Source organism: Drosophila santomea, chromosome 3L (genome assembly GCF_016746245.2).
Source record: "Drosophila santomea strain STO CAGO 1482 chromosome 3L, Prin_Dsan_1.1, whole genome shotgun sequence".
In the NCBI taxonomy this organism is placed as follows: domain Eukaryota; kingdom Metazoa; phylum Arthropoda; class Insecta; order Diptera; family Drosophilidae; genus Drosophila; species Drosophila santomea.
The window spans coordinates 14,222,348-14,238,866 of record NC_053018.2 but is presented as its reverse complement, the minus strand read 5'-3'; the positions used below and the strand labels follow the sequence as shown (position 1 = coordinate 14,238,866).

The 16,519-nt window shown below is 44.9% G+C and overlaps 5 protein-coding genes across 7 annotated transcripts; 2 read left to right on the top strand and 3 right to left on the bottom strand.

Moving 5' to 3' along the window:
• Positions 1-1,374: 1,374 nt before the first annotated feature.
• On the bottom strand, positions 1,375-4,945 carry LOC120447659 (heat shock 70 kDa protein cognate 1). 2 transcript variants are annotated; one of them, XM_039629174.2, is made up of 3 exons: positions 4,623-4,945; positions 4,250-4,459; positions 1,375-3,229 (listed from the first exon to the last, which is right to left on the bottom strand). In XM_039629174.2, the coding sequence occupies exons 2-3, from the start codon at positions 4,452-4,454 to the stop codon at positions 1,509-1,511; spliced, it is 1,926 nt and encodes a 641-aa protein (XP_039485108.1). In that variant the 5' UTR covers positions 4,455-4,459; positions 4,623-4,945; the 3' UTR covers positions 1,375-1,508. The 2 variants fall into 2 exon arrangements, with proteins under 2 accessions (XP_039485108.1, XP_039485107.1); XM_039629173.1 differs by having other exon boundaries at positions 4,250-4,465; positions 4,623-4,943.
• A 110-nt stretch (positions 4,946-5,055) lies between these two features.
• Positions 5,056-5,985, top strand: LOC120447663. Of its 2 annotated transcripts, none has more exons than XR_005616059.1 (2): positions 5,056-5,194; positions 5,711-5,845. XR_005616059.1 is itself a non-coding variant. In XM_039629180.1 (2 exons), exon 2 carries the CDS (start codon positions 5,663-5,665, stop codon positions 5,954-5,956), a length of 294 nt encoding a protein of 97 aa, XP_039485114.1. In that variant the 5' UTR covers positions 5,073-5,194; positions 5,540-5,662; the 3' UTR covers positions 5,957-5,985. The 2 variants fall into 2 exon arrangements, 1 of the variants encoding a protein (XP_039485114.1); XM_039629180.1 differs by having other exon boundaries at positions 5,073-5,194; positions 5,540-5,985.
• LOC120447658 lies at positions 5,981-13,917 on the bottom strand. Its single transcript, XM_039629172.2, has 6 exons — positions 13,741-13,917; positions 13,511-13,617; positions 10,385-10,440; positions 7,988-10,324; positions 7,771-7,926; positions 5,981-7,702 (listed from the first exon to the last, which is right to left on the bottom strand). Exons 1-6 carry the CDS (start codon positions 13,785-13,787, stop codon positions 7,460-7,462), a joined length of 2,946 nt encoding a protein of 981 aa, XP_039485106.1. The 5' UTR covers positions 13,788-13,917; the 3' UTR covers positions 5,981-7,459.
• On the bottom strand, positions 10,398-12,761 carry LOC120447661 (nuclear RNA export factor 1). Its single transcript, XM_039629177.2, has one exon. It carries the CDS (start codon positions 12,448-12,450, stop codon positions 10,582-10,584), a length of 1,869 nt encoding a protein of 622 aa, XP_039485111.1. The 5' UTR covers positions 12,451-12,761; the 3' UTR covers positions 10,398-10,581.
• A 529-nt stretch (positions 13,918-14,446) lies between the features above and the next one.
• Positions 14,447-16,518, top strand: LOC120447662 (zinc finger protein 660; the record flags this gene model as incomplete). Its single annotated transcript, XM_039629179.1, has 2 exons — positions 14,447-15,038; positions 15,145-16,518. Coding segments are annotated over 2 exons (1,827 nt in total), but the record flags the coding sequence as incomplete, so codon positions are not given.
• Between the last annotated feature and the right edge of the window lies 1 nt (position 16,519).

The window sequence follows — 16,519 nt, the reverse complement described above, 5'->3', positions numbered from 1 at the left end:
ACAGTATCCTCCCAGGCTGGAGGCAACCCTCAAGCAGTTCATACAGCCTCAGGCCGGAGGAGCAAGTGCCTCCGGAGCCGGGGCCGCTTTGAGGGCAGCTGCCTCCCAATCATCGCCAGGCAGCTCGAATGGATACCACGGGCCCTGCAGCTCCTCGACTGAGGCCCTATAAAGCTAGTGCATAAGTAGGCCCGAGTTGTAAATTAGGTCGTAAGTAATCGAAGATTTCTCATCTAATTTGCGTAGGAGTCCCCGTTGCTACTTAAAATTAATTCAAATTGAACGTCAAACGTGTTGTAGTCAAGCTGTAGTCGTAAGCTTAGATATAAAACTAGGCGATAAGTGAGTTTCCCAAACTAGACAGCCTTTGTGTGTATTATAATGCGTAGCGGAGCAAATCGAAACATTTTATACGTGTGTGTATATTGTCATACATTTTTTGTAGAAGTTATACAAGGCCAAGTGTAGGGGATTTCGAAAATGTGTGAAGCCCGATTTGAATTGCTGCTGAAGAATTGATATACCACTTGGCTTTTCACTTATGTAGATCAACATGAATTGATTAGCTTAAATTAGTCTAGTGTTTATCGTTAGTGTGAGATAGTACTGATAACATATACGCAATATGAATTTATACAAAATCGGTTTATACAACGGTAGTTTCTTGTAAATTGTACTCACGATGATAATTGATAATTGATAAAGATCGGAATATGCCAGATTGTTCTAGCTAAATCAATAATTACGTTAAGCCATCGCCACGAAATAAATCAAAAGTGTTAATAGATCAAAGTAAGACAAATTAAGCCTGGAAAGAGATGTTCGGTTCTTTGTAGGAATAGAGATCTTAACGCATATTCCGATTGCTGGATGAGCATAGTCAATTTTAGTTTACGACTTACGAATTTTTCTACAGAGGCGTTTCAACTGAATACAATAATCGAAAATGTGTAGATCAAATGTAAATTACTTACTCGATGGTAATATGTATTATTTCATATTTGATACCAAGGTTGTTGACTGTAGTTGATGTGCTCTACATCGTTTGGTTCCATGATTTATCCTATCTATAGATCCGTTCTCAATAGTACGAATTGCAGCAGCTATAACGATCGTTACATATACATCTATACAAGCATATACATACATAAGTATGTGCCATATTTGTACTCAACTATGCTACACATACGATGAGTAGACACATATCTGGAGTTCGGTGTTGATTGATGTTGGGAGTATATAGAAATAAATGCAATTTTGTGTTTTCAACAAATCAACGAGTTTTATTTATCACAGATCTAACAAAAATCCCAAATCAAATCATAACTAAATCCAAACCATTTTGATTCCGTTTTCATATAAAAAAAGTAAAAGTAAAAGAGCTCTCAAACACTTTAAATTTATTTGAGCTACGAAAAATTTTAAGGGTGAATAAGATTTGTTGAGATTCTAGGGATAACAAACAATTTTAAAGTCAAGTGGAAAGCCCAAACTTGTGTTGCACTTTACTAATCAACCTCCTCAATGGTCGGACCCGAGCCGCCAGTTGCTCCTGGATTGGAGCTTCCGGTGGTTGGAGGTGGTGCCATTCCAGCGCCTTGGTACAGCCTCGTGATGATCGGACTGCAGATCCTCTCCAGTTCCTGCTGCTTGTGCTCGAACTCCTGCCGTTCGGCCAGTTGATTGGCATCCAGCCAGGCAATTGTTTCACTGGAGCGCTGCTGTATGGTGTCCCGATCCGCAGGGCTAATCCGGCTGCTGAGATGCTCATCGTCTAGAGTGGAGCGCAACTGGAAGCAGTACGACTCCAGCTGGTTCTTGGCATTGATGCGGTCGCGTTGCTGCTCATCCGCTTGGCGATAGGACTCCGCATCATTAACCATCCGCTCGATGTCCTCCTTGGAGAGACGGCCCTTGTCATTGGTGATGGTGATCCGGTTCTCCTTTCCCGTCGACTTCTCCAGTGCCGTCACATTGAGTATGCCATTGGCGTCGATGTCGAAGGTCACCTCTACCTGGGGCACTCCGCGTGGCGCCGGTGGAATGGCCGAGAGCTCAAACTTGCCCAGGCTGTTGTTATCCCGCGTCATCGCCCGCTCACCCTCGAACACCTGGATGAGCACACCTGGCTGGTTGTCCGCATAGGTGGTAAAGATTTGCGTTTGCTTGGTGGGTATGGTGGTGTTCCTCTTAATCAGCGTGGTCATCACTCCGCCAGCGGTCTCAATGCCCAGTGATAGAGGAGTGACATCCAGCAGGAGCAGATCCTGCACTGCCTCCGATTTGTCGCCATGGAGGATGGCCGCCTGCACTGCCGCTCCATAGGCCACCGCCTCATCGGGATTGATGGACTTGTTCAGATCCTTGCCGTTGAAAAAGTCCTGCAGCAGGCGTTGCACTTTGGGAATCCTGGTGGAGCCACCCACAAGCACGATGTCGTGTATTTGGCCCTTGTCCATCTTGGCATCACGCAGCGCCTTGGCCACTGGTTCCATGGTACCACGGAACAGATCGCCGTTCAACTCCTCGAAACGGGCCCGTGTCACCGACGTGTAGAAATCGACGCCCTCAAAGAGGGAATCGATCTCGATGCTGGCCTGCGTGGACGAGGAGAGGGTGCGCTTGGCCCTTTCGCAGGCGGTGCGGAGGCGCCTCAATGCCCGCTTGTTCTGGCCCAGATCCTTCTTATGCTTGCGCTGAAACTCCTGCACGAAGTGGTTCACCAGCCGGTTATCGAAGTCCTCGCCGCCTAGATGGGTGTCGCCAGCGGTGGCCTTCACCTCGAAGATGCCATCTTCGATGGTCAGCACCGAAACGTCGAAGGTACCGCCGCCAAGATCGAAGATAAGGACATTTCGTTCGCTGGTGCCCTGCTTATCCAAGCCGTAGGCTATGGCCGCCGCCGTTGGTTCGTTGATAATGCGAAGCACATTCAATCCCGCAATGGCGCCCGCATCCTTGGTCGCTTGGCGCTGGGAGTCGTTGAAGTACGCCGGAACGGTGACCACCGCATCTGTCACCGAGCCGCCCAGGTAGGCCTCGGCGGTCTCTCGCATTTTCGTCAGCACCATCGAGGACACCTCCTCCGGATAGAAGCTCTTGCGCTCGCCCTTGTACTCCACCCGGATGCGGGGCTTTCCGTTCTCGGCGACCACCTCGAAGGGCCAATGCTTCATGTCCGACTGGACGGTGGCGTCGTCGAAACGGCGACCAATCAGCCGCTTGGCATCTGCAAGTCAGAATCACTCGATCAGAATCCAATGAAACAACATCAGCGCACTTGGACAACATATTTACTTTATTAGCTAACATTTACGGGGTGGTGGGATCATATGTGGCATTGTGTCTGGAATTTTGGGCGTGTATTGTGTTTCTGGGCAGGTCTAGGCTTTCTACGAGGTTTTCTATACGGACCCTGAGACTGAAATGAAAGTACAAAATATAGAAAGAACGCTTGCATTAGATCTGCTCAGCAAATCTTTGGGATGGGTGCGACTAAGCTAATGCTGAAATATGTTACTATTAACATAAATGAAAAGAAATAATAGTTGACAAGTTTTGGTTTGGTTAGAATGTTTGGGATATATATTTCAGTCTCTACAGTGAACATTTAGTTTGGGATTAAATTGCTAGTATTCAGTAAACAATCTATTTATATTATTTCAATATTTTTAGTAGCTTCGATTTTTAGAAAACATTGTTGAGAAAAATATGCGATATTCCACAGCTAGCATTAAAAATATTTATGCGAAAGCAAACATTTCTGACAATCCATAACAATTTGCACTGAGACCTATTTTCATTTTCATGCTCATTTGGCCGACACAAATGATGCCAATAAACATGGCAACAGTTTTTGTTGGCACGGTCCGAACTTTAAATGCCATTGGGAGGGTGAGAGTCCGCATCATAGAACGCGCCCCGGGAGGCGGGAAAACAGACTGTAAGAAGTGACACAACAAGTGGAGGTGTCACTAGACCAACTGAATGGGGAAAACAGCCAAGGTGTCCCATATCCATGGGACTTTAGTGGGAGGCGAGATTCTCTCGCAATGCGAGTGAAATGCATTTTGGCGCCAGTGAGTGAGAATTTCTTAAAATAAACTAGAAAGCGAGATAATAAAGAAAATATGCGCACAGTTCATTCATGAAAATGTTCGCAGTAATTAAAAGTGATCATGGCGAGACCCAGGCAGAGATCCCAGCGATCACAGAGATCTGTGGCAGGGACAATGTGGATGAGACTCACCGAAGATCGTGTTGTTGGGATTCATGGCCACCTGGTTCTTGGCCGCGTCGCCGATCAGACGCTCCGACTCCGTGAATGCCACATAGCTGGGCGTGGTGCGATTGCCCTGGTCGTTGGCGATGATCTCCACCTTGCCATGCTGAAAGACGCCGACACACGAGTACGTGGTACCAAGATCAATGCCAACCGCTGGTAATTTGGGCATCTTGGCTGTGGCTTTAATTAGACCCCACCACCACGTCAAGGTCCGAGACCGAGAGATCGAGATCGAGAACGAGAATCAGGCGAGCCGAATCGGAATAGAAATCGAAAATGAAATTAGAATCACTGTCTCCCCATTTGGTCCGATTACACAACGGACTCGTATCCTCACCCAAATACCCCAGGCAGTCGGGGCTGGTCCTTTAGAATGCGAAGCGATATAGATACAGGGAGATGATCAGGAACAGGAGCACAAAGGTCAAGACTCGGAAGAATTCGAGCGCCTTTTCTCTTTGCAGCTCCACAGCGTCTTCCGTTTGTCCTCAGGTTGCCACGATGAAATCCAATTTGATCCTGCCTGCTCCCGACTTCGCTTTCTGGTAGCTTTTCTTGGGTATTCTCAAACCAGCTATATATATTTATATTTATATATATCGATCGTTCAAAAGTTTGCAAGATGCACGCGCCACGAATGCCACCAGCGAACTGGCAGCCCGAGTGTTGCGACAAGCGATCCCTTGCCAAAATAGTTCGATAATCGACGATGCTCTGCAACATAGCATCGGAATTATTCGGTTCCGAGATTGATTAAAATTTCTCACCTGGCCGTGTTTTGTTCTTCATCTAGTAACAGCTACCGAGTGTGATGTTTGCATTGAAGAACTATGTCACCAAAAACAAAGATGTATAGCTCATAAGTCTGATAGCTACATACGAATAAGCAATATATCTAAATCAAACAAGGTACTTTTTTGTTTTATTTTTCATTAAGAACTATTGCCTTAACCTCTTCGAGTTGCCCATAATAATGCATGGTTACGTATAACCATTGGAATACAAGTTTACCATTCTCCAAAATCATATTAATTCTAATCAATCGCTTAAGAATATGTTAGATACCAAAATCATACAGAAATGATTTGTATAAATGAATGTAAATAAGTAAATATACTACTTCCCAATATCTGTTAGTATACAAACAATAAAAGCAAGTATGCCTATCAAAGTCAAGGTTGTACATTGATATAGAAACTGTTCGGAATCCCATCTATTACTACCGAACCTCCACACTTTTGACCTTCCAAACAGATGTTCTGCTCTTGTGTTTCTTGACACGCCACCAGCTACTTGCATCCAATGGTGTGGCATATAAATGCGCCACCTGAGAGGCTTAGAGTTATTAAGTGTTGAACCATTTAGACAATATCAACTATGAAGTACTTTGTGATCTGTGCTCTGGCTGCCATCCTTCTCTTCCAGTCCGCATCGGCATTCAAGCGGCGAGTGATCTTTGTGGTACCAGCCCCCACAACATCCACAACGGAAGCCACGTCCTCCTCGTCCACAACGGAATCGTCATCCTCCACGTCCAGCACGACCACCACAACTGTAGCTCCTACCGTGGTTTACCAGATGGTCTACTGTTCCTGGAAGAACAACTGGTGCCGTCCTGCCTCGAACACCGTGAGGAATTGCAAGTGGGGCATTTGCAAGTTCAATGGATAAAATTCAATAAAAAACGTTTAGCGCTTGCTTAGCACAAATCTCTTGGGTTTTTTTATTTGAAAGTCTGGCTTGGTCAAAAAAGAGACTTGCTGGAACGGTTTCATTCTTAACTTGATACTGGGAAAACCACACGGATCTGACCCGATGCATTATAAGGCTCATATGAAAGCGTTAGCAAAAATAATATAATCCATACTAGTCTTAGTGGCTAACTAAATTCGATCCATGCAAATCATCACCGAATAGGATTAAAGCTTAATGGGTTAGCGCTAGGATACAAAGTAGAGGCTTGGTTTGGATTAGTTAGATGGTTATTGGTAAGTTGATGAGGGTGAAACAATACTTGTCCCTATAGAAGGGTGCTTACAGATTAAACTAATTCTAATACTAGGGTTAAACAATGCGCACTAAACTTAACTTAGGATATGCATGTGTGATGGACAAAAGCTTCATTAGATTGAAGATTTTTAGGATTTTCATTTTTGCACAATGCGGCATAGATTTATTAAGAAAGTTTTCGATGGTAACTAACAAAAGTTTAGTTTAATTTTTAATTTGGCAACCGAAAATAACTGAAAACAGAATGTGTTCAGATGGTTTACAAAAATGTATATTTTATGTATATAGCACATCAGCAGAGCTGAAGTTTATAATTTTCTTTAGGATACAAAAGGTATAGTTATATACTGTGCACCTCATGAAATTACAAGAATGATAATTTTTTGTTTCGGGTCTAGTAATAGCAAAATATAAACAGGTCATTAACCTTCTGGTCTAAGTATCTGATGAGTCAATGTATATTGCTATCGTTTATTTTTTTGTATTTGTATATATATGCGATAATAATAGATAATATTGTAAGTTCGATTTATAACACGTTTCTCAATACTCGTTATCAGTTACTATCAATTTTAGTTTGGTTTCATTCGTTCTTTTTTTGTGGTTTAGTGGCCACTGAGCAGATCTTATTGTATATTCTTTATTTAATAATATTTATTCGATTTGCTTGCTTGCTTTGCCGCTTCACTCCGTGCGTCAACAAAAAATAACGTTCGTAGAATTTTTGCTTCGCTTTACAAAAATATACAGTTATTATCAATTCATTATCGTTATTTCTCGCTTAAATCTTTTCTTTCTCTTCCCCTAAATCGTTTGTTTTATTATGGTTCGTAAGGCAAAGTTTGTGTTGATGTATTTGTTCTATATATAAAGATGTATGCTGTTTTGGGAGTGCGTTATTGTTTTACAAGTCGCCAAGTTCTCTATTTCTGTATCGTTCAACTAAATGCATAATTTGTCGTAATATTAATTCATAATCATAGTTGCTAATGCCTTGAACTCACTAGGCAAGATGAGCTTCTATGCTGGGATGACAAACACAAAAATAGAGCTAAACACAAAGTACAAAAAGAGTAGACTATTTTACGGATAACATGGAAATTCGGTACAGGCGGGGGCATATGACATATGCATACAATCGGCGGTGGAGAAAGTGATCAGCTCTCAGCGCCTAACAATGCTGGAAGGTCGCGGCAGACCGCTCCGCTTTATTTGCGAGGGTGGTCGTAATCCCGAGGGCTTCGGTAGGCCGGTCGCTCCTGTGGTCACCTGGGTCAGCTTAGAGGTGAGCGCCTGCATGTCGAAGGTGTGCTGTGGATTCTGTTGAGGAACATTGCCGCCATTAACGGGTTTACCGGAGTCCTTGTGGCCATAGAGACTGCCGCGCGAAGACGCTGAGGAGAGGCTCTGAAATAAATAGCGCCAAGCCAAGCTTGTACTTTATCGTTCACCAAACAAATCTTGTATTGACTAACCTCAGGAGTATCTGCCTCTGGAGCCGTCTTGACACTCAGACTGTAATATCCAGACGAAGGACGCGCTAGACCATTTGCTCCTGCTCGTTTCCCAGCAAGGCCAGGAGCACGCAGCCCGCTAACCAATTTGGGCACCTTAAATACAGCGGAGTCGTCCTGGAAAAGCAAAAATATATGAGTTAAACAGGGCGATAATAGAAAAATTTCTGTAACTTACCTCTTGGGCTTGAGCTGGTCCACGCAATCCGCTCATTAGTTTGCTGGGCTGCGCACTCGGACGCCGCAGTCCACCACCCAAACTGGGTCTTGGCAGGGCTCCAGCGCCAGCGCCGCTCATCGTGGAGGACAAGTTGTGGAACGATTTGGATTTAATACCCATAGGACTTTTCAGCTCCCCGTTACCGGTGGCCGGCACTGTTACAGTAGTCGGCATAGCAGCAGCTGGAGTGGCGTTCAATCCGGCTCCGGCGGAAGTTGCCTTACTCACTGTAGTAAATTTTTGCAGACCGCTGATGTAACGAGGCCTGGACAAGGAACGAGGCTGTGGAAGAGTCGACGCAGGCGCTGGCTCGGCTGGTAAGGGTGCTTCCTGCTGTAGCGGACGTCGTTGGATAAGGGTCTTCTCCTTGGGTTTTTTGTAGGTCAGATAGTTACTCGCACTAGCCTCTGCGTTGTTGCTAAATGCTGTGCTCTGATCTCGACGAGAAAGGCGACCCGGTGGCGAACCCTGTCGCTGTTCCTCCTCGTACCGTACATCTTCTACTAATTGCTTTTGCTCGTCCTCGAGTTGCTGTGGTTCATCGTCTATACAAGGCACAATAATCTCCTGCTGCAGTCGCATGTCCTTCGAAATCTTAATGGTCTTGAAGCGATCGCGATCACGCTCTCTTCGCTCCGGCAGCTTATAGCTTGACGGATCAGTCTCTGCTGCCACCTGGGACTTGGGAGGCTCTTCCGCTGGCTCGGGATCAGGATCTGGTACAGGCTGCTCCACTTGTGGCATATCTCTACGCTGGACGATGAATGAGGCAGAGTTGGTGCTGGTCGAACTTCCATTGCTGCCGTGCATTGCACCAAGGTTCACATCGTCGTAGAGACGACTTCGACGACTAAGCAGGCGTTCGCCACCACCGCCGCTGCTGTTGCTGCTGGAGTGGCTCTGGTTTAGAACTGGGGTGTCGACCTTCTCGGCTGTCGACTGCGGCAATTCTTCTTCACGCTCTTCCGCCTCCGGCTCATCTCTGTGGAAGCGACGTTTGATGGTGTCTAGGGACTTTTGCATCTTAAGTTGTTCCTTGTTTAGCGTATTCACCTTGCCCAGCTCGGCAAGCATATTCTCGAATTGCTCTTCGTCGCCCTGCTGAGCCAGCATCTCCACTTCCGCCTCGGCCAAGTCCATGACGCATTGCATCTGCCTGTGCTGTTCAGACATTTGCAGGTTGTAAGTGCCATCCAGCGGCTGTTCGATCTGCTCCAAGAGCTCCATGGTGTCCAGCACGAACTTCTCGCCGTTGAACGGAGCTGTCTTTGCCACTGGCTCAAAGGTGTTATTTAATCGCCCTGGTGCTGTGGCAGTAGGTTTTTGTGGTGTGGCGCCAACAATTGGGGACAGGTTCATATCTCCCCGTCCCTTTAGGGTAGGTGTATAGCCTGCCTTGTTATTATTGTTGTTATTGTGGTAGTAGTGGGAGCGTATGTTTGTTGTAAGAGGCGTAGAGGATTCCATGGTAAGCAAGGCCAGTTTCCTGTCTATATTCTCGGGCGTTTCACATCGGCCTTCAGGAGTATTGCAAGCGTCGGTAAAGGTAGTGTTCATTTGCCGACCTGTTAGCACCTGGGTTTCGTCCGCTGCAGCAGCACAGGCGGTGGGTCTCTTAAACGTCGCATTTCCATCGACTGGGAGAGACTCCGATTCTGACTGCAGGGCAGAAGTCGTAAGGCTATCCACGAGATTAAAAGTGGTGTCGCCGATCATCTCCTCCCCCAAAATCATGGTGCGCTGTAACGCGGGACAAATTGGCGGCATCACAGCGGGCATCGTTCGATCTGCGGCCAGGGGTATAGACATACTGTCTGTGCTGTTGTCCATAGTGCTGCAGCCGGAAGCGGTTTTGCTCAATGTCAACGATATTTCGTCGATTTGCCCGATGTGCGAGTCTTTGATAAGGGTTCCATCGTCCTCACACATGGTCAGCGACTCCAGCGCCTTGCGATCCCGGATCATGTCACTGAGCGTATATCCGCCTATGCCGCCCATTCCCATGTTATCATTTGTCTGGTTTGTTAGCGTTGTGGTAAGGTTTGGATCCTGCTCAAGGCCAATTGTGGATTGAAGGAAGTTCAAGTTTGTAAAGTCTGCCGAGGTGATTAGCGAGTTGTTCATCCGTTCAGTGTTCATGGAGGAGCATATGGAAGACGGCGGTGAGGTGTCTTGCAGGAAGGATTTGTGCATATTTGTCGTGACAAGACCGCCAATTTCCAACTGGAGCATTGCTGGGGTACCCGAGACCGCTCCGGTTCCAACACCGCTGTCATTTCCCGCTCCATTTTGGCTCTGAGAAAATAAGGTAAGGTAATTATAAAAAATGATTCTCAATTGCTCATTTCTACTTACGAAATCCAGATTCCGACGCTTTGGGCGGGTAAAGGTTTTCGAATTGTGTTTGAAGGCTTTCGTAAAATATAAAAGTTTTAAAATAAATTAGATCCTTGAGTTTCGCACTCGTTAATGTAATGAAAAATAATGTATGGTGTCTTAACCTATTTGTGCTAGGTTCCTAAAAGCTATTTGTTTGTATATCTTGGTTATAATTAAAAATCATCGCCTCCAATCAGGACATCCTCATTAATCACCAGTTCAAAATTATCCTCATCGGATAATAAGGTGTCCTCGATCTCCTCTTCCAAACAATTTGTCGTGTTAGTCAATGAACCAATGGCTACTAGTGGTGGCATATCCTTGAAGCTCTCACTGGGAAGATGGTCCATCTCGGAAACCGAAAGGCTCATTTCTTGCACTGCCTGATTAAGAGGATCCAGATCGTTGCCTAAGAGGGGACTAGAAACTTTTCTTTCCTCTTCAGCCTTTGTTTTGGTAGGCAAGTTCTTTACGACTGGGACTGCAGGTTTATTTATTTTTTCTACCGACGCCTCGGTATTTAACTTCTTAATTTCTGGTTTAAATTTGATGGTTTCTTTCCGCTCCGGATAAATCGAAGTTATGCACAGCATATCGTTGGTTATCAGCCAGCCTGGGCTATTGAGAGTCCGCAACACAAATGTGCGCTGAAAGCGTCGCGGTTCCCAATTATCAGAGGATATCTCCTTAAAGTAACCTGTCAACGTAAAGATGCGTAGACTAGATGTAAACACCTGAATGTCCAGCCCGACATTCTGAACGTCTGTGATCATCAAAGGCAAGCGGGTTAAAGCAAGAAACAGTCCAGCACTGCCGACTTGTAGCTTGGCGGTTTGCGCAAATGAGGATTGCTGGCGCTTCTGGTTTCTGTTGTACATGTTGTAGGCGTAGACATAGTCCAGTTTCAGCGGCACGCTAAGCGAGAACATGGCCTGTTCGTCGTAGTAATCCTTAAGTTTGAAACGCTGTTCGGTTTCGTCAAAGATTTTGTAGTACGAACCTATGAAGCGTTGGCAAAACATTAAACCATTAGTCCCACCACTTTGCAGTCGTTGAAACTTCGGAAGCTCATCAGCCACTATTGTATTTTCCTCTAAATGTATGCAGCCATGAACATTTTTTAACTGGGGTAACATATTTCGAATGGCATCCACGCTTAGTTTGGCCAAACCATTGCCTGCCAAGAAGATGGTCTTGCAACTCAGCTTGTTGAGGTAATTGAGTTCTCCCAAATCTTGAATCCTGTTTGCGCTTATGTCCAAGTGCTCTAGGCTGGCAAAACTTTGGCAAATCCCAGCAAAGGCTTTCAGAGTGCACAAATAATTGTTGCTCAATACAATGCAGGTCACCTGTGGAAATATATGGCTTGCGAGAACAAGCACGCTTTCCAGCGTCTTGACCACATGCAGCGGACAAAAGTGCAGAGCCAACTCCGGACTAGCGTGGAACCTGGAGAGATCTAAGGTGCGTGAAGCGACTTCATAGCGTGATCTTATGGCCGCCTCAACGGCAGTTGTAAACCCTTCGGCTATTTGGGCATTCATTACCGAGTTAGGCAGACCGGGTGTGACGCACACCTCGATTTTCTGGCACGTGTAAAGAACGGCTACTTCCGTTTGCAAGCGTTTCAGGCGATTGGCGATTAGCAGATTGTCCACCAGAAATTGTCCACGTGCCATCTTGTCTTCCGGTCCGCTGCGCTTAAAGTTGAATATCTCCACCTTAATGGACATCAGGACCCACTTAAGCGCCATGATAATGGAATAATTGGAGACGCCGGCGCAGTTGGCGATGTCCACAGTGAACCAGCCGGTTACGGTGGCCAGGCGGTGCTCCTCTCCGCTGGAAGAGATCGTGTCCAGCACAGACCCCATCTGCTCTTCATTTCCAATCAGCTTCTGCACATACGCTCGAATTCGATTTTTTTCATTCAGATTTTTTCGCAGATCGGTAAGCTGCGACTGTGAATTCACGTGCGCCTTGAGATTTACGCCCAGGCGGCTGGCCGGCTCGTTGGATTTGATACTGACTAAGATGCGCATCGTGAAGTTTTTACGAAACTACTAGAATGACAAATTTGGGGGAAAAAATAAACTCCGCCGTAGTTAAATGCAGTGCACACTACTACTACTCTCCGCAGATTTACCGTTCTTTCGGTGTTGGTAAAGAGCCAAAAGACGCTTTGGTATGTGATGTTTTGCAACACTTGCAAGGCTTGTAATGCAAAAGCACTGGGTGCTTTCAGCACACCATTTGTTATTTTACAGTTATAATCGCAGCTTGGTGCAGTTTCAATGAAAATATTACTAATGCTAATACTAATGCTGCTGAAAATGTCCAGCGCTTTCATATTCAGATAACAAAATTCAAATATGTTTATCAACTACAATATGTTTTAGTTTTCTTCCTTCTGGTTCTACTATTGTTATTGCTCATTAAATCTATTGTGTATATCTGTACTAAAATATTACTAATATTTTGAGCAGAAATGTTTTTTTTTTTTAATTTTTTACTAGCAAGTGAACAGAATTTTTAGCAATGACCGAAATTCTGGCATGGGAAAATCATTAGAAAGAGCTCAGCATGACAGCATTTCGCTCGCATTAAATCACGCAATCGATTTTTGATCCTCGTCTTCAGTTTGGTGGTAATTATTTATTTAAAGTGATTTGCGGTTTCGCTTGATTGCCTTTCGCTGGCTGGGCAGGAAGTAAATTGGATTTATATAATAATGTTTGCATATAATGCGAGATTCTTGCCGTATTAGCATAGCCAGTTTTTTTCCTTCATTATTTTTGTCGTACCACGCACAGCTGTTTGCAATGGGAGCGCGTGTGTGTGTGTGTGTAAGTGTGCCTTTGAGACTTGATTAATTACCGTAACAATAACATTGGCGCTGCTGCCAATTATGGCAATCGGCCACATTAAAAGACAGCGGTACCTACTGGCCAAGTAATGCTGCCCACATGCGACTTGAACTTTGTCAACGTAGCCGCCAGTTTAACCCAAATTTGATTTAGAAAGCGCAACTGCATGAAGTGCTGCACATGTGTGTATGTTTGTGTGCGAGTGGGTGCATCGGTATGCGTGGAAAAGGCTTACCCTCGTTGTTGTACTGCAAGTGCAATTGTTGCAACGGCGGCTGATTGTTCGTCTTCCACTGCTGCAATATGTTGGAGACATCATCGTGGGTCTTATCCGCCAGAAATCTGCCAAGGAGTACCAGGCATATGAGTATTTATAGCATCGATGCCTCTGCCTGTGAAGTGCCAGCAGCAGCAGCAGCAACAACACAGGAACAGAAACAGAAACAACAGGAGTGCATCACTCACATATATGAATCATCCTTCAGTGCCTCATCGATGTCCAGGATATCCATGTCCAACGATGAGTGAATCTTTATGCTTAGCTTAAAAACACTTGATGAAGACCTAAATCATTGCCAGAAAAGACAACAAAAAGGCCTTCGCTCGCTTGCCTGTTTGACCAATACAAGATACTAATTTTGCTCAAAGCTGTTAGAGATGAGCGATATCTGCGAGTCCGTGACGAGTCACTGTTATTTTTAAGCCGATGAGTCACTGTAGTGACTGTGAAAGCGAAAGTGAAAGTGAGCAATTAATTGCAGCTGATGGAAATGTTAAAAAATTTGAACTTGGACAAATATAAATATTAAAATAATAATATTAAATACTATTGTCATACTTTAATAAACCTATTTTATTATCTTTCGTTAAAAATTATATGTTAAATACAAGTTCTTATAATACAGACTGAATTTAATCATCAGCTTATACATGATTTTTCAATTATTTTTATGTTGATTTTAATTTTTGCTCCAAATAACATATATTCATTAACTATAGTTTAACATACAATTTAGATTTTTTTTTAGCATAATAATATCTTTCCTATCGACATCACTGATTTAAAGACCACAGAACTGTTCCCAGTCACAGTTACTCACACGACGTTATATGATTTGCGATATGAAACCTTATCATCTATCGGGTAATCATCGAAATCTGTTGACAACTCTGTTCGAATACGTTCACATTGACTACTTGGCAGGAAGGCAAGTGCCCAACATTTGTTGATTCTATTCAAAATCCGGCCCTTGTGGTTGGGAGATCGACGAGAAAGATGGATAGATCAGCAGTCGCCAGCCTGGGAAAGAACTGCCGAGCCTGTGCCGAACACTCATCCATACTGGTGGATCTCTTCTCCACGGAGATCTCTGATCCCCCCATTTGGGAAATGTTGAATTCAATTCTGCCGGAGATCTGTCGCGTGAAACGGGATGAAATGCCGCAGAAGATCTGTCCTACCTGCCTGGTGGCTGCTCAAAATGCCTTCCACTTCAGGCACAAGTGTGAGCAGAGTTTCCAGTTCTTTTCCCAGCTCCTCCACCTCGACAAATCTAACTCAAATCCGAGTAGATCCCGTTGCAAAAGAGGGGATAGGAATCCATTAATAGCCTTCGAGGTGGTCGGTTGCGAGGATCCTCTGGCCACAAATGCATCCGGAATGGATACTAATCGCCTTGATGTAAAGACTGATGTTGATGAGCCAACCGATACTGTAGCAACGAATGGTCAGGAGAGTGAACCGTTGCAAGAAGTTTTTGAAAGTAGGTCCAATCGATGTCATCCACTTTCACAAGAACTCTCATTGTATTGCTACCATCTATTCTAGAACTTGCTCGTTCTAAGCTTTATTTTGAATTTATTTTTTAGTCACGATGAGCGATATTAAAACGGAAGATGGATTATCCATTCAGGAGACATTTGAAGATGCCTTCGAAGATGATAGTGAAAATAATAATGACAGTGAAGAGGAGGATTCAGATCAATGGACAGCTGGTTCAACGGAAGACCATGATGAACTCTGGATTCCCGGCAATGGTGATCACAAAACAGTTGGTGGCAATAATCAATCACTGCTGTGCACCGAGTGTGGAGAAAGTTACTCGACGCAAAAGGCGTTGGCAAGACACGTTGCCAAGCATAAGGAGCAAGGTGATACACAAAAGCCGCACCTATGCGACTTCTGCGGTCGGGGATTCCGTACCAACGCCCAGCTAACGACCCATAGACGCCGTCATACCGGAGAGCGTCCTTTTAAATGCCCACTCTGCCCGAAAGCCTATACCCACGGTCCGACTCTTAAGTCGCATATGCACACCCACGACGAGGAAAAGGCTCACAGATGTCCGCAGTGCGAAAAGACCTTTTACACGAGAGGCAATCTGCGGGCCCATATACAGAGGCACACTGGCGAACGACCCTACAAGTGTCCCGACTGTCCACAGACCTTTGCCAAAAACTCTGGCCTTAAGTTGCACAGTCGGCTGCACAAGGAAGACCGACCCTATAAATGTGAGCTGTGCGGCAAGGGATTTGTGCAGAACCAGCATTTGATCACCCATTTGCGGGTCCACAACGGGGATCGCCAGTTCAAGTGTCCCGACTGCGATAAGTCGTTCTTCGAGAAATCAAACATGATGAAACATCAGCGCACCCATTCGGGTATAAAGCCATTTAAATGTGAGGAATGCGGCCAAGCCTTCTCGCACAACCATCACCTGAAGAGTCATCTACGCATCCATACTGGGGAAAAGCCCTACAAATGTGACCAGTGCGGCAAGGGGTTCAGTGCGAACCAGTCTCTGATGAAGCATATTCTTTGGCACGTGGATAATAATGATCGGCCATTCAAATGCTCTCAGTGCCCTAAAGCCTATGATACTCAGCAAAGCTTACGGGGTCACGAGAAGACGCATAAAAATCCGGATGAGCCAAAAACTCTGCACCAATGCCCGCACTGTGACGTAAGGTTTGCTTTAAAAAAGACCCTCGACAAGCATATCACAAGCCACAAGATTCGACCCCACCCATGCCCGCAATGTCCAGAAGGGTTTTTCTCCCAGAAGAGCTTAAAAAAGCACCTGCGATTTCACAACCTGACGTAATAATGCAATATCATACTTGCCCATCCTGCAATAGTACTATAAGAACATTAGATCTAGTTTTATCAAGTGTAAAGTAGAAATAACTATTGAATTTGTATAAGGAAATCATTAAATTTGAACCATCTGATGTTACCAAAAAT